The sequence below is a fragment of the Musa acuminata genome, chromosome BXJ2-2, assembly GCF_036884655.1.
Source record: "Musa acuminata AAA Group cultivar baxijiao chromosome BXJ2-2, Cavendish_Baxijiao_AAA, whole genome shotgun sequence".
NCBI lineage: Eukaryota > Viridiplantae > Streptophyta > Magnoliopsida > Zingiberales > Musaceae > Musa > Musa acuminata.
The window spans coordinates 28,026,542-28,040,320 of NC_088339.1; the positions used below are offsets into that span (position 1 = coordinate 28,026,542).

A 13,779-nucleotide genomic window follows, 5' to 3' on the forward strand; every position below is an offset into this window, starting at 1 on the left:
TCATAGAGTTAAAAACTAGCTAGCTTGCAGCAGCTGATACAGCTTCAGTCATCGGTAGCAGTAAATTCTCATTCATTCATGAAAGTTTCAGCATGAAAGACCAGTATCCAAAATAGATTCTTGGTTGTGACATTTGCCTATGATGGATTGGTGGGCTAAATATGAGAACACAAATGAGCCACATCAAAGATGAGACTCCACCAAACTCTTCTTTATTTAGTACAACCTCATCTCTCCATTAATGAAATCACATACTGTGACACATGATTGGATGGACTACTATTATCATCTCAAGTATCCCACCAAACATCATGCGATGGTAATCTTAAAGTTCCAATTGTGGAACTCTTGTCCTCCACGAGGCTGACCTTTTGAGTTGGGGCCCGATTAAAACCTACTAACACTAATACTAATCATTTGTCCCAAAGATTTGCTGCGCTACACTTCTCCACGCGTTAATTTATTACCCTTTTTCTTACCTTCTTGTAGTACGATGTGTCTGTGTGGTGTCAGCTTGCGGGCCCGGTTGATTCTTCGAATTGCTAGCCAAGTAAGATGGCGAGTAAGGGCAGAGGGTAGGGCAAGTGTCTTGTAGCTTTTCTTCCTATTAAGGATCTTCCTAAGACATCGAGAAATAAATGAAACCCTAACCCTGCAATAAAAATCCTGTCGCGCTCTCGGCCCCCTCGAAGCAGATCGGTCGAAGGTTTCCGAGGTCTGTGGCCTCTGCTTGGCCAATCTTCTGCTTCCAGTTTCTCTTGTTCGAATTTGCGGTAATCCGATCCCTGCCTCGCTTGTCAATTGCGAGGACTTGATCTTTTTTGCGTCGTTGCAAGAATTGCTTTGGGGTTTCCTTGTTTTCATCATAATTCGGATGTGGATCGGCCTTTTCTATGGATTATTTACCCTGCGAATTCGAAGTAGATGAATTTCTTGGCTTCGATTCGACCAATTTGATTGCGATTCGTGGGGGATGGGACGCATTTACCCCTGCCTTTTTCGATTTGGAATTTTTCTCGTTGAAATTTCAGATGTATTGTGTTCTTCGGGGATCTTCTGTGTCATCAGCGTGTAAAAAATAAGTATCTTTTCCTCGTCACAGATTTTTTTTCTCTCTTCTTCTTGCAGTTATCATTCACTGATAGGCTTTCAGATTTATTTTCTAGTACTTTGTTGGTGTTCATGCGATTGATGTCTGTGAATGATAATATCCCTACGAATTTTATGCTCTTGATAATATGGAAACATATGCCTTCGAACAATGGTTTCCTGATTTCTACTACCGACAAAACATTATTGGAGTTAGAATTGTGCTTCAAGGAATATGATGCTGTCTCTCAATTGTTACATTTGCATTATATATGATCAACTTGTTCTATCTATTGCTGCCTTTCTTATGAACTATAAATTCTCAACTGATGTTGTAGGTCCTGTATGATGTACTGATTACTCACCTCTGCCTGAGCTATTTGACTTGGAACTATATGAGATCTTCAATTGTTAGTGCTTTACGCGTTTATTTCGAGTTGGACAATAGCAAATAAGGTTTCTTGAGGTCTGTTGAGATACTGCAACAGAGTATCTTGGAATAATGGCTCAGGAGAGTTGGAAGGAGACTGAGCAGACCGAGTGTGAGACACCCGAAAGCCCAATTTTATGCTCTAATAACTGTGGCTTTTTCGGGAGTGCCATGACCAATAACCTGTGCTCTAAATGCTATAAAGACCTTGTCATGAAACAGAATTCCATCCTGACGACTCCTCCTGCTGAGGCGGAGAAGACAACTTGTATTCCATCTTCTTCGGTGAAAATTGAACCTACTGTTATCAGCTCGGATGAAGTTGATGGACCATGCGACATGAAAGTTGTTAAGGATCAAGTGGAGGACTTATGCAACAAGCGGCCTGCTAACCGCTGTTTCCGATGCCGGAAAAAAGTAGGATTAGCAGGGTTTAAATGCCGATGCGAGAACACCTTGTGTTCGGCTCACCGGCACCCCGAGGCTCATGAATGCTCATTTGACTACAAGGCTGCTGGCCGGAAGGCAATAGCCAAAGAGAACCCTGTTGTGAAGGCAGAAAAGATCAACAAGATCTAAGATTGTTCTGATGAAGGTATAAAACATCATTCGCTGTTTATCTTAAATGGTACCTTCCCATAGATTTCAACAGTTTTAACTTTTATGAATGGGGATTTCACAATATGGTCGGTCTACTATCAGATTGTGGATGTTGATGTGATTTCCAGTGGTAAATAATGTAAAAAAGCATTGAGTGTCTTCTCATTGTCCATGTTTCTTGTAATGTGCTTAAGTATCTTTCCACTCTTTGGTGAACTTTCAGGAAGCTCTGTTCTGGATTGTGGGTTTGTCCATGTTTTTTCTGGTGGCATATAGAACAAAGTTGTGTGGTTGCCATGTCAAAACTTTAGGGTAGTCAAATACTGCAACTGTGGACAGACAAAACAAGATTGGTGATCACTAAACTGAAACTAGTGCAATTTTCCAAAATGTTTGTGACAATTTGGCAGCCTTTTTGGCATTTTTGCAGTAATATTCACCATTTACATTTTGATGAGCTTTGATGGCTCATCAACTCTACAAGGTAATTTGACTATTTATAGATGACATTTGATATTTTCTAATCAATTGATGACAACTTTATTAACTATTTAATATTCATTAAATGAATAAGATTATGAGAAATACCCTGACACAGGTTTCTGTCACTCTTGGTGTTAATCAAGATTCAAGAATTCTGGGGGCCAACCAAATGGCATGGTTGGTTAGTCTGTGATTGCAACACATAAAATTGCATTTGATCACAGAAAAGGCATGGTAGACAACCTAATGCTAGCCATCTTATACCTAACATTCTGGTGATACAACTTAATATTCAAAAAGGTGGTTCTTGACCATGATTACCAGTACAAGTGCGGCTTTCTCAAGCCAGCCATCAACATGGAAGATTGATTCAGACAATGAGACTTGTATTGCTTGCTTGACTTTAGTTTCATTTGAGGTATGACAATTTCTTCAAGGACAGGATGTTCAAGTGCTCTGCAAAGATAAAAGAGAAAATTGGTTTATTGCATTAGGTCCTTCAAGATCTGTCAGTGTCACCTAAGAGAGGAGGGGTCATTTGCAACAACAGGACTAGCATTGACAAGTTCCTATAATAACATATTTGCTCAAAGCTCTTCTAAACCTGAGTTAGTTGAGAATGATTTAGGTAATGAGGGTAGGCAGAGAGGTTTTGCTTAACAAAATTGCTTAAGACCTGTAATTCCAGCTCCAGAGAACCTGCTCTGTCAGTAATATTTCTTTAAGGCCTACTCCACATTATCATTGCTCCAACGTGAAAGAGTTGGCTGGATGTAGCATGCTTCTTGTGGCATTGAAGTAATCGAAATTAAAAGGTAGAAGTTAGATTTGTGAAACCACAGATGCTTTTGACAATTATATACTGAACTTTGGGACTCTTAACCTGCTCCTTGTACTGATGCTATATACATCTACTAGTCATTTTTTTGCATCAGAAGTCATAAATTCTGGTGATCTTTTCATGAAAATTATGTTGGTCCCAGAAAGTTCCTATCCTGAAAATTTCTTGCACATATTGACCTGAATGACACATGCAAGTGCTCCATAGACTGCTACTATGTGTTAGCATAGCAGGATCATTTTCTACCATAAGAAGTTGGTTTGTTCAGTCCCAGATTAACTCATGTACTGATTGTGAAATATGTTGTTTTGCATCAGAAATTACAACACTGATGCCAACTACATGACAATTATGTTAGGGGCTATAGAATATTTATTCTGGAAATGTTCCTGCACATTTTGCTGCAAGCACAAGGATGGATATGATTTTGAATATTTGATCCAATAAAAATGGGTAGATAAAAGAAGAAAACCAGAAAACTTGAGTCACAATCCAGATAAAATAAAATTTTACTTATTTTTCATAAAAACAAAATAGCAACAATCATGGTAATATAATATACTACAATAATTTATAAATACAGTTGACAACAATAAATTATAATAATTTTTGTATGATTTGTTTATTATAATCATTTCATATAACTCATGGTGAATCATGAGATGGGCCTCAGAGATCTTGGTGGATAAGGATCATCAAATGGGTGACCCCATCAAGAGTAGCAAATATTATTCTCACATCTTAGGCCCACAAGAAACCAAACCTAATCATACATATGAATTGGAACGCTTTTCCAAGTCCAAGAAAAGAAAATAGATAGAATTCATCATGCAGAACATAAGAAAAACTCTAGTTACTGCTATTTGTTCCAGTGATGTGTCAGAAGTAGCTGGTTTCTGATATCATCTTTTGGACATCATTGGGAATCCGTCTGATTTTTTTCATCATCCAACATCACGAGTAGAACAAATCAAAATCAGATTTTGAACTAAAATGACGCATCTAAGGGCAATAAAACGACTGTACCACCAAAAATCCCAGTTTGGACAGATCAAAATCGGATCTTGAACGAACATTAAACAGCATCGAAAGACCATGCGCAGCACATAATCGATTGAGAAAAGAAAAGAGATATGTATCAGCCTTGTCACCGAAAAATCCTACAGAGAGAACAAAGTCGAGTAAAGGATCATCGGAGCTAAAGGAAGAAATGTATCTGGCCCAACGATAGATTCCTTGCTGCACCGCAAAATCCAGCAGCAAAAATTTGCAATATTAGGCCTTCAAACCGAGATAAGAAACCCTAAAATCGGCGAGAACGTAACGAATAATCAGAGATGATCAACAGCCTATTCAGAAAATCCAAACGACTAACAGTTGCATCTAAAAAGGTATCACACAAGGGTGGCAGAGGACGGCGACACACGATCGAACCCTAAACCATAATTCGCCTGCTCGACACCCTTAATTTATAGAAGCGGTTGGTGTTTCTGCTGTCCCGCGGTGCAGTACCCGTATATTGAACCGTTTTGCCGGGGGTGTTTTTATGACCACGCTGGCCGAACGGTTCAATATATGAGAAATGCACCGCGGGACAGCAGAAACACCGGCCGTTTCTATAAATCAGGGGTTTCGGGCGCCCAAATTAGGGTTTACGCTTATAATTTTGGGTGCAGCTTTTCCTATACAAAATCAATTATCGAAATACGATTTAAGTGGCTCCTATCAATAAAATAATATATAATAATAATAATAACATTCTTGAATTGATTCGATCATTAACATAGATATGCTAATAGATGAATGCATATTTCTTTCCTAATCCAACTAAATCCGAATTTAAATTTACATTAAAAAAAACACTAGATTCCTAATAGATATGCTAAAAATTGCGACAGGCCAACCTTGAAAATATAAAATAACACTATATATATATATATATATATATATATATATATATATACATAGTTGATTTGTGCAAAAGGGAGGGATGAAATTATGCTGAACAGAGTATGTCTATATATATATATATATATATATATATATATACATATACATATATGTATATATATATATGTATTTACATATAAATATAAATATACATATAAATACACACACACACATATATATATATATATACATATACATATATATATATATAGATTGGTGACTCAAGATGTTGATGTGGCATCCACATGGCAAGTGAGACTATATTTGGAGCTTGCATGGATCCACTTCATCACATACACCACATGCATGCTAATGCATCAGTAAGTTCAACAAAAACCCTAAATCTGTGTATCATATCTAGTAGTACAGCAAAACCATTGGATTAATAAAGATCATCTAGCATCATCTCCAAGGCACCAATTTTGGATCATCTCCACTGAAAGGAAAATTCACAAGAAGCTGTTGAAATTTTACAGTGTCCATTATTGCTTTGTCTTTAAAAGCATCACATGATCCAAATACTAGTAGTGTGCCTTGTGATATCCATCTCCAATCTCTATCCTTCTTCCTGCAGCCACTTGGAACTTGCAAACACTTTCAGCTGTGGCCACAGATTAAGTCATCATCTGAGGTTGATCACCCCACTTTGTAATGAGAATGAGAATGATAACTGAGAACCTATGCATGCTTTTCAGGCTGTTGGTGCTTCTGAGGGCCGAACAGTATCGACTGTGTTATACTCTTTCACAAAAGTTCGAAGGCATCCATTGATTACCCGTGGGGCGCAACCATCGCAGAACCGCTTGGCGAGATCAACAGCCTTCACGACAAGAGATCAGAATCGATTATGAAGATGATGAAGGCTATATAGGCAAAGATAAAGGTTCTGTGGGATGGGGAAACTTGCCTCATTGATGACGATTTGGTGTCTTGTTCCTATTGATGTTATCTCTGCCATGGCAAGGTGAAGAATGCAGAGTTCCAAGATTCTTGCTGCAGGCTCATCCTGCGATTTTAGATTGTGTATTGAGGAGGGTGTCTTGAGTTCAATTCCAGAAAACTAAATGAAACCGGTCTCAACAAGGTATTCACAAACTACGATAAGACATATTGCAAAAGCTTTTTGAACTGGAAGTAATATCCAAGAACCGCATACAAATACTAAACAAAAGAGTCAAGAACTGGTATGTTCACCGACAAATGATCATAATGATATTGAAACGCCTATATTTCAAATAAATCATATTTCTCCAGTTAAATTAGAAATATGTGGCTTGATTCTGCAAACCTACAACTCAGCCCAAAATATACCTAAATTAATTATTTTATCAAACAATTAATGTGTTCTATGGAACAAATGGTAGAACATTTTGTTTGAAAGCACTCATCTACTGTATCTAAAATGCCTTTACTCATTGTACATACAAACTCAATTTCATGTAGGTAACAAGAACAACAAACCATAGATTCGAACAGTTACTACAGGGACATTTATCAAAGACAAACAACAGACACCTCAAGACACAATTTTCTGAGTTAGAAATTTCTCCATAAGTTTATATACATAAGAGCATATGCCGTAGAATAAGAACTTTTGGGATTTCAGATTGCAATATTTTGTGTGATTGAACAAATGAAGATGCCCATCAAAGAATGTAAAGAAACCTGCAATTGTCAGAAATGATAATGCATATAGATCTTTTGAGCCAACCAAAGCCTGAAAGTATCAAAGATGTCTCACGCATGCAAAATTTGTGTTAGCCTAAAAAAACATATCATTAAGTTTCTTTACTTGAGTAGGATTATTACATGAAGCCAGTTAATTGTAAACTCCAAAGTTTGATGTTCCCAGTGTCATTATGGAAAAGGAGAAGAGCTCACTTAAGCCTTGAGACATGCACACCGTACCTTCCAATTTTGGGGAATTACTTTGGCGATTAGACGAACATGATCATTCCACCGATCAACCACAGCTACCAGTATATTCCTCGTCAGGCTGGAAAATGCATTAATCAACTTTATAAACAATAATTCTTGATTTGAGGATAATGTGAACCAAAAGAATAAAAAGAGCAATTAGTGATCAACATGATTAACTGTATCCATAAAATTTATCAGTAAGATGTTAGATTTATGCAGCTTGCATGAGATTTTTAGCTAGATGGAAATGGGAGAAATGTCAGGCTGAAGGAAGAGGGAAGCACCGCAAAACAAATTTGTTGTAGACCAGCTTTGGAGGAGCTGATAGAACCTCTGCTTCTGAAAATTACAAAAAATCATGAGGGAATTATGGTTGAAAACTATGTAAAAGGAACCAACAGAACATGTCATATGAATAACTTGACTAATGTTTCAAGTTTCAACAAATATGAAATAAATTACTAAAAAAAAAGCTGATGCCACAAAAGTCTGTATCATGCGGTAAGACAACTAACAAGCATCAGATCCTACAAGTATTTATTACTAAATGACAACTCCAATTACTATGAAATTTTGATAACTGAAACAAAGAGAACATTTTCCCCTCCATGGAACCTTGATATTGTGTATGGGGATTGAGGTGTCTTTCTTTCTTGGTTATTATGTGATAGGATGTAGACCAATTGAAACTAAGCTACCTTTGGCAGTGATGCAGAAAACAATCCAGTGTGGTATTATCTCATCACTTGCATCTGGTTGATACTTGGTGAAGTAGATTATTTAGAATCAATTTCTAACATCTGCTGATAATTACAAACATGTTTATTTTGTATAATGAAGTTATTTGGAGGCATATACTGCAACCATAAACTGTATTTGGAATTGTAATATAAGCCATTTGATCTTAATTTCCAGACAAAATTAGCGTGCATGTATATGATCACAAATGTCGACTACTTGCAATTTAACAGGCACCACTTCCACTGCCAAAGTTGACCATCATGAGCCATGTATGCCATCCTTTCCTACAATTATTGTACCTCCACAACCTATCTTGATCATATTGATTATCATGATGCTGTCCCACTTATCTTGTCAAATAGATGCCCTTCCAACAAAGTACAACCTACTGATATCATTAGGCAATTCATGCACAAATAATCATAATAGAAGCATTTGGTTTCATTAACTTCAACAAATTGAAACCCAAAAGAAACTGTAAGACAATTCAGGAACCTAATTACCATTAGCTGAATCCTTATCATTTTGAAGCATCAGCCCCTCTGCCTCTTCTTCTGTTCCTACCTCAACAGGAGCCCCACCAAAGCTCATGTGATCATACTGTAACAGGATGGCCTTGTCGAAAACATATCCAGGCTCTGGGAGCAGAAAACCAAGGAAACCATGTATAATAGATCAACAAAACCAATAATAACCAGCCACCATTCAACCCAAGAAGAAAAAGGTTCAATCATAGAACAAATTTCTCGATTAACCATACTTCCATGATTAAACCATCCAAAAACAACGGCACCTGCATGGATTATAAGAAAGCTTGCCTCTTTTTGCATTGACTCTCTTGTCGAAGAGCCGAACCGGATCAGACCCCTCTAAACAAGCAGCATAAGCGATCATCCTAAACATCGCCATTCTTCCCTAAGTTAAATTCTTCACCAATTGCCTCAAAGAAACAAAAAAGGAGAAAATTTTAAGACCCAAACGAGGTTCCAACTCACAGAGCGAGCTCGCGAGCGGCTCTAGGGCTACAGAACCTCCCGCTTTTATCGACCTTAGACGAGGACGCGCCTCTGGGGGACGCCGACGTCTCCGCCGCTTGTTCCAAGGCTTCGGCAACCGCAAAGGGTGGCGAAATTTGCAGGGAACTCCGAGAGGACGGCGACAAGATGAGGCCTTTTAGGGGTATCGGATGGAAGCTTACGAGCAGAGGATGCCTACGAGCAGAAAAAGGAGAAGAATTGGGGGAGATATTGAAAGAAAGATGGGGCTTTGGAGAAGAGGAGGAGGAGCAGAGACAGCATGCCTCCATTCTTCGCCCCCGACCCCCAAGAGTAACTATAGATAAGGTTTTGCATTCAGGTAGCCAAATATATAGAAGAGGGGTTTTAGGAAATAGAAACATCTATGCAAACATAACATAGGGTTAAAACCTAATTAATTTGACTATTAAGGAAAAAAAAATCCCCTAAATGCTTTGGAAAGAAGAATATGGAGAAAAATAAAATATCCTATAAATTTTTTTTGCAAAACAAGCTCTAGTAATTAAAAAAAACAACAAAATTATGAATCAGAGCCTCCACTTTTTTTTAATAAATTATTATTTTTAAAATAATAAAGGTGTAAAACCAATATAACTTAATAACTTCTAATCTCGTTTACATAAGAGATTTATATACTCGATCAATATAATCTTGGATTAAAATCTAATATAAGTGTATATGAAGTTTAGCTATGTATCAATATGTTTTATAAGCTCGTTTACGATGGATATATATTTACTTAAAATTTTAATAGTAAAATTAGTTTTGATATCATTTAGTGATATGACCTAATAATATAACTGATAAATTAATTTTTAAAAATATAATTAATTGATCCAGAGCATTTAAACTCAATTTACCCATGTTCCGTGAACCTCCCACTGTGACGCAATCCAACTGGCAACAGGATCGTCCTAAGGGCGAAGATCTCAGTCGAGTAGGTCGAGATTAGACTTGGTGGTGACGTGCTTCTCCCCCGAACTCGTTCGTTGTTGATGCACCTGAATTTCTACGCATTGGCATAAGTCGGGATGAGGATTATCCCAACTTGAGCCCCTATAAAGCTTGAGTCAGTAGTTTGCTAATGTTCTCATGCTTCCCGTAAGATGCTGGTGAGAGATTTTTATTGTGACCCCCGGGGGTCGGCCGTACGACCTATCCCGATAAGCCACAAATGTACCTTCGGATGTTTGTTGTCCAGGATATACGAAGATGGCGCCATGCAACGTCATCCATGGTTTCTCAGGATGATCCTTGTTTCGACAGGATTAGTTGGCACAACGCCGAACAACATGAGGAGATGATCGTTGCATCTCGAATTATCGACAGCACATCTGTCGTGACTCTATCTCCCTCCCGAGGTCTTGTGCTCGGGCTGATGTGACGGGGGGTCAAGTCAATAGAATGATCCAAAATGTGCCCTATCAATACACACATTAAACTATTACATATACATCAATACAAAATTTTACTCTCTTGACTCTAAATCAAAAGTATTACATATTCATAATCACATTTATCCTTTGTAATTTTTTTGATTATCCTCACTTATTCTCTACATATTATATTTATATTCCTTGTTAGGCTACACATGTGGATAAAGATTTTTTATGGGCCAAGCAAATCTTATATTCACTGAAGGGCTAATTCTTTATGCCTCTCTAACTCTGGAATTGAACTCCCTAAAGCTACAGGAGATCCCATGTTAACCAACCTCAATGGATCATGTCCTCTAATCCAATTGGCCTTCAGATTTATTTATTGGGAGGGATATCTTCATAAGTTCAGATCATACTCTTCAGTCAGATTCATTTATTGGGAAATAATTGAGCTTCTTCATATGATCTGTCCATGCACTTCACATGGCATCAATAATTGAGACTCCATTTCAGATGGCTACATGCATTCTGTGAGGAAATTAACCACTTGCTCAGTAGCATGTTCTCCTGCCACCAATTTGGGCACCTCTTTAATGGCATTGGCTGTCTTTCCAAGTTGGCCTCAGTTGAAGACAACAAATAGTTGAGGAAATAAGTAAGCATACTTGATATGAAGTGCCACCTTTGCTTGATAGAGAGAGAGAGAGAGAGAGAGAGTGAGAGAGAGAGAGATTAATCCAAGCAATCTGCAAGATCATGCTAATCACATTGATAAGAACAGAGTTTGGCTATCTCGAGAAGAAGCACAAAGTAAATGAGCCCAATCACTCTAACCATTATTAGTAGATGTAATGAATCCAAAGAACTACACTTCCTCAAGAATGTCACGTACAAATATGGCCAGCAACCCAAAACCATCACACCAACTTACACCCTTCGACGACAACTCCAACCAACTACAGCAGCAGAAGTGCCATAACGTATGCATACATCATAAATACCACAAGCAATGGCTTCATGGGAGCATCGGCGACAGAAGTAGCAATCTGGATGGTGAAGTTGCAGCCGGCCGTCGAGGGATCCTGCGTCGTCTCCGTGGCCAATCCCTGGAAGTTGCAGCTCAGCTCCTGGTGGTTCTGCACTTGGTAGTACATGTTGAAGGCGAAGGAGGCGTTCCCATTCCCATCCAACCCATTGCACGTCGATCCATAGCCCAGCGCGGTGCAATCCGACCAAGTGCAAGCGAACGTGATCTGGTCCCCGAGCGTGCTCACGTTGCCGCCACCGTTCGGATCGAACACGCACCACTTCTTCGGCAGGTACTCCACGTCCTTCGCCGGCACAAGCGTCTTGGCCTGTCCCTGCCCTGAGAGATCCATGTTGTACTTGGGCTGCCCGTCGTACTTGAGGACCCCCCAGTGCCGCTCGAAGTTCCCCGGCTCGATGCTCTTGGCGTCCTCGTCGATGAAGCTGAACAGGTAGACCTCGATGTACTGGTTGGGCCGAAGAGGCGTGCCGTGGTTCGCCGCGAGACGCTTCAGGAGGCCGTCGTAGAACCTCTGGGCGTAGGACGCCTTGGCGTTCTTGTCGCCGTCGGTAGGCCAGCCCACCTCGCCGACGATGATCGGCAGATCTCCCAAGCCGACTCCTTTGAGAGCTGAGACCAGGGTGTCGAAGTTGGCGTCGAACACGTTCGTGTACTGAATCCCGTTGTCCACGACGGGGTCGCTCCCGCCGTCGAAGAAGGCGAACTCGACTGGGAAATTGGGGTTCCCGTAGAGGCTCAAGAAAGGGTAGATGTTGACGGTGAAGGGCGCACCGCTCTGGTTCAGGAACTGGACGATCTCGGTCATGAGATCGCTGATGTCGGTCCTGAATCTTCCGGCTGAGGGAACCGGGTTGCTTTCGGGCGAGTTGTAGACGTCGGCGTTGAGGGGAACGGTGGCCTTAATGCTGCCACCGACCCCTGCATCATTGAGGGCGTTCTGAATGTTCTTTAGGGCCGGGAAGGTCACGTTCAAGAACGAACCATTGTAGGATGACAGGAACGGCTCGTTTCCGACTGCTACATATCTGCAACACCATGGACAGAATCAATGGATCTGCAAAGAACCAATACAAGAGAAATCAATGTATGTTAGGATGACTCACTTGATGTTGACGCCTCCCTCGAAGTGGTAGCGGGTGACGTTCGTCTTCACCCAGTCCCGGGCGGCGCCGTAGTCGGTCATGGTGCGGAGCATGTTGTTCGGAATGGCCACCATGACCTCGATGTCAGACCCGGCGAGGGCCTTCATGGTGGAGGAGTCGGCATCGAAGATCTTGACCTTGTCGATCCCGTTGTCCTTGAGGAGCTGAACCACGATCTTTGGCGGCAGCGGGTGCGACGCCATGGTGCCCCAGTTCACCCCGAGGCCCTGGGCCAAAGCAGAGCATAGCCCCACGACAAGCACCGAGACCACCAAGAATCGGCTCCCCGCCATGTCGCTGCAGGGACAGGGTAGGATGGAGGAGGAAGAAGAAGGAATGTATGATTGGGAGCGCAGCCGGATTGGGATACTGTGTGAAGGGGGTGGGTAATCTGCGGCGCTTCGGAATCCAATCGGTTAGCTGGATGAGTTGACCTGGAGAAAACCAAGAGATATACTCGAAGACAAATAAATTAATAGGGGAGACACCAAGAAGAAGAAGAAGAAGAGGAAACTGCAAGAAAGAGGAAAAGGACAAGCAAACCACAAGATGGCAAAAAGCGCAAGAACACCAACTTTTCCTCCAGGAAAGTGATGATCTTTATGCGAAAGTTCGAATCTTTCTTCAGTCTACCAAAAGAAAACACGCTAATTTGCCCGGACAAGGAAGAAAGAGCAGAACACAAGGCGATTCAAGCTCAAAGAAGAGATTTTTTCTTGGTGAAGCAGGAGCACAAAGGAGAAGCTTTACGAGTGCTCAGCTTTCCGAGATACTCTTCCCAGCATCGACAACAAGAAGAAGGACGACGGCAACAAACATGAAAGGGAGATGAAAAGCGTGAGCACTTTGCAGAGAGAGCGAGAGAGAGACGGATGAGGCTATCAGAAATAGCAGCAAATCCACGTGGCGTGAGGGAATTTTGGGGAAAACATACATATTATCAAAGTATAGTATAAAAACATAAACAATTGAAGAACATTTACATCCATTGGAGTTTGCAGTAACTATCAATAGTCGACGAAGGGAGAAGAAATAAACAATGATTTGTTTTGAATTAAATGATCCAACGGCTATGTGTCAGTGGCGCATATCCAAAGTGCTCGTCTCCTCTGGCAGATC

General features: G+C 40.4%; 3 protein-coding genes and 2 non-coding genes across 6 annotated transcripts; 1 reads left to right on the forward strand and 4 right to left on the reverse strand.

Moving 5' to 3' along the window:
- Window positions 1–636: 636 nt before the first annotated feature.
- Window positions 637–2,335, forward strand: LOC135605804 (zinc finger A20 and AN1 domain-containing stress-associated protein 9-like). Its single transcript, XM_065096286.1, has 2 exons — window positions 637–773; window positions 1,428–2,335. The coding sequence occupies exon 2, from the start codon at window positions 1,592–1,594 to the stop codon at window positions 2,096–2,098; it is 507 nt and encodes a 168-aa protein (XP_064952358.1). The 5' UTR covers window positions 637–773; window positions 1,428–1,591; the 3' UTR covers window positions 2,099–2,335.
- A 1,773-nt stretch (window positions 2,336–4,108) lies between these two features.
- Window positions 4,109–4,191, reverse strand: LOC135606334 (small nucleolar RNA SNORD24). Its single transcript, XR_010484790.1, has one exon. It is a non-coding gene; the product is annotated as a small nucleolar RNA SNORD24 (small nucleolar RNA).
- Window positions 4,192–4,317: 126 nt separating this feature from the next.
- LOC135606344 (small nucleolar RNA R12) lies at window positions 4,318–4,398 on the reverse strand. Its single transcript, XR_010484797.1, has one exon. It is a non-coding gene; the product is annotated as a small nucleolar RNA R12 (small nucleolar RNA).
- A 1,359-nt stretch (window positions 4,399–5,757) lies between these two features.
- On the reverse strand, window positions 5,758–9,396 carry LOC135605806 (uncharacterized). 2 transcript variants are annotated; one of them, XM_065096287.1, is made up of 7 exons: window positions 9,050–9,396; window positions 8,873–8,964; window positions 8,558–8,692; window positions 7,598–7,652; window positions 7,302–7,389; window positions 6,301–6,399; window positions 5,758–6,213 (listed from the first exon to the last, which is right to left on the reverse strand). In XM_065096287.1, the coding sequence occupies exons 1-7, from the start codon at window positions 9,358–9,360 to the stop codon at window positions 6,085–6,087; spliced, it is 909 nt and encodes a 302-aa protein (XP_064952359.1). In that variant the 5' UTR covers window positions 9,361–9,396; the 3' UTR covers window positions 5,758–6,084. The 2 variants fall into 2 exon arrangements, with proteins under 2 accessions (XP_064952359.1, XP_064952360.1); XM_065096288.1 differs by having other exon boundaries at window positions 8,873–8,949; window positions 9,050–9,395.
- A 1,889-nt stretch (window positions 9,397–11,285) lies between these two features.
- LOC135605807 (glucan endo-1,3-beta-glucosidase 8-like) lies at window positions 11,286–13,541 on the reverse strand. The gene is made up of 2 exons (XM_065096289.1): window positions 12,622–13,541; window positions 11,286–12,543 (listed from the first exon to the last, which is right to left on the reverse strand). The coding sequence occupies exons 1-2, from the start codon at window positions 12,951–12,953 to the stop codon at window positions 11,427–11,429; spliced, it is 1,449 nt and encodes a 482-aa protein (XP_064952361.1). The 5' UTR covers window positions 12,954–13,541; the 3' UTR covers window positions 11,286–11,426.
- Between the last annotated feature and the right edge of the window lie 238 nt (window positions 13,542–13,779).

What these genes read in the sequence shown, in the direction of transcription:
- LOC135605804 (XM_065096286.1), top strand. Translation starts at nt 1,592, where the DNA reads ATGGCTCAGGAGAGTTGGAAGGAGACTGAGCAGACCGAGTGTGAGACA.
- LOC135605807 (XM_065096289.1), bottom strand. Translation starts at nt 12,953, where the DNA reads ATGGCGGGGAGCCGATTCTTGGTGGTCTCGGTGCTTGTCGTGGGGCTA. An exon ending in GAGGGAGGCGTCAACATCAA is followed by an intron (nt 12,544 to 12,621) that starts GTGAGTCATCCT and finishes ATGGTGTTGCAG; the next exon opens with ATATGTAGCAGTCGGAAACG.
- LOC135605806 (XM_065096287.1), bottom strand. Translation starts at nt 9,360, where the DNA reads ATGGAGGCATGCTGTCTCTGCTCCTCCTCCTCTTCTCCAAAGCCCCAT. An exon ending in TACAACAAATTTGTTTTGCG is followed by an intron (nt 7,390 to 7,597) that starts GTGCTTCCCTCT and finishes TGCATTTTCCAG; the next exon opens with CCTGACGAGGAATATACTGG. An exon ending in TAATTCCCCAAAATTGGAAG is followed by an intron (nt 6,400 to 7,301) that starts GTACGGTGTGCA and finishes CTAAAATCGCAG; the next exon opens with GATGAGCCTGCAGCAAGAAT.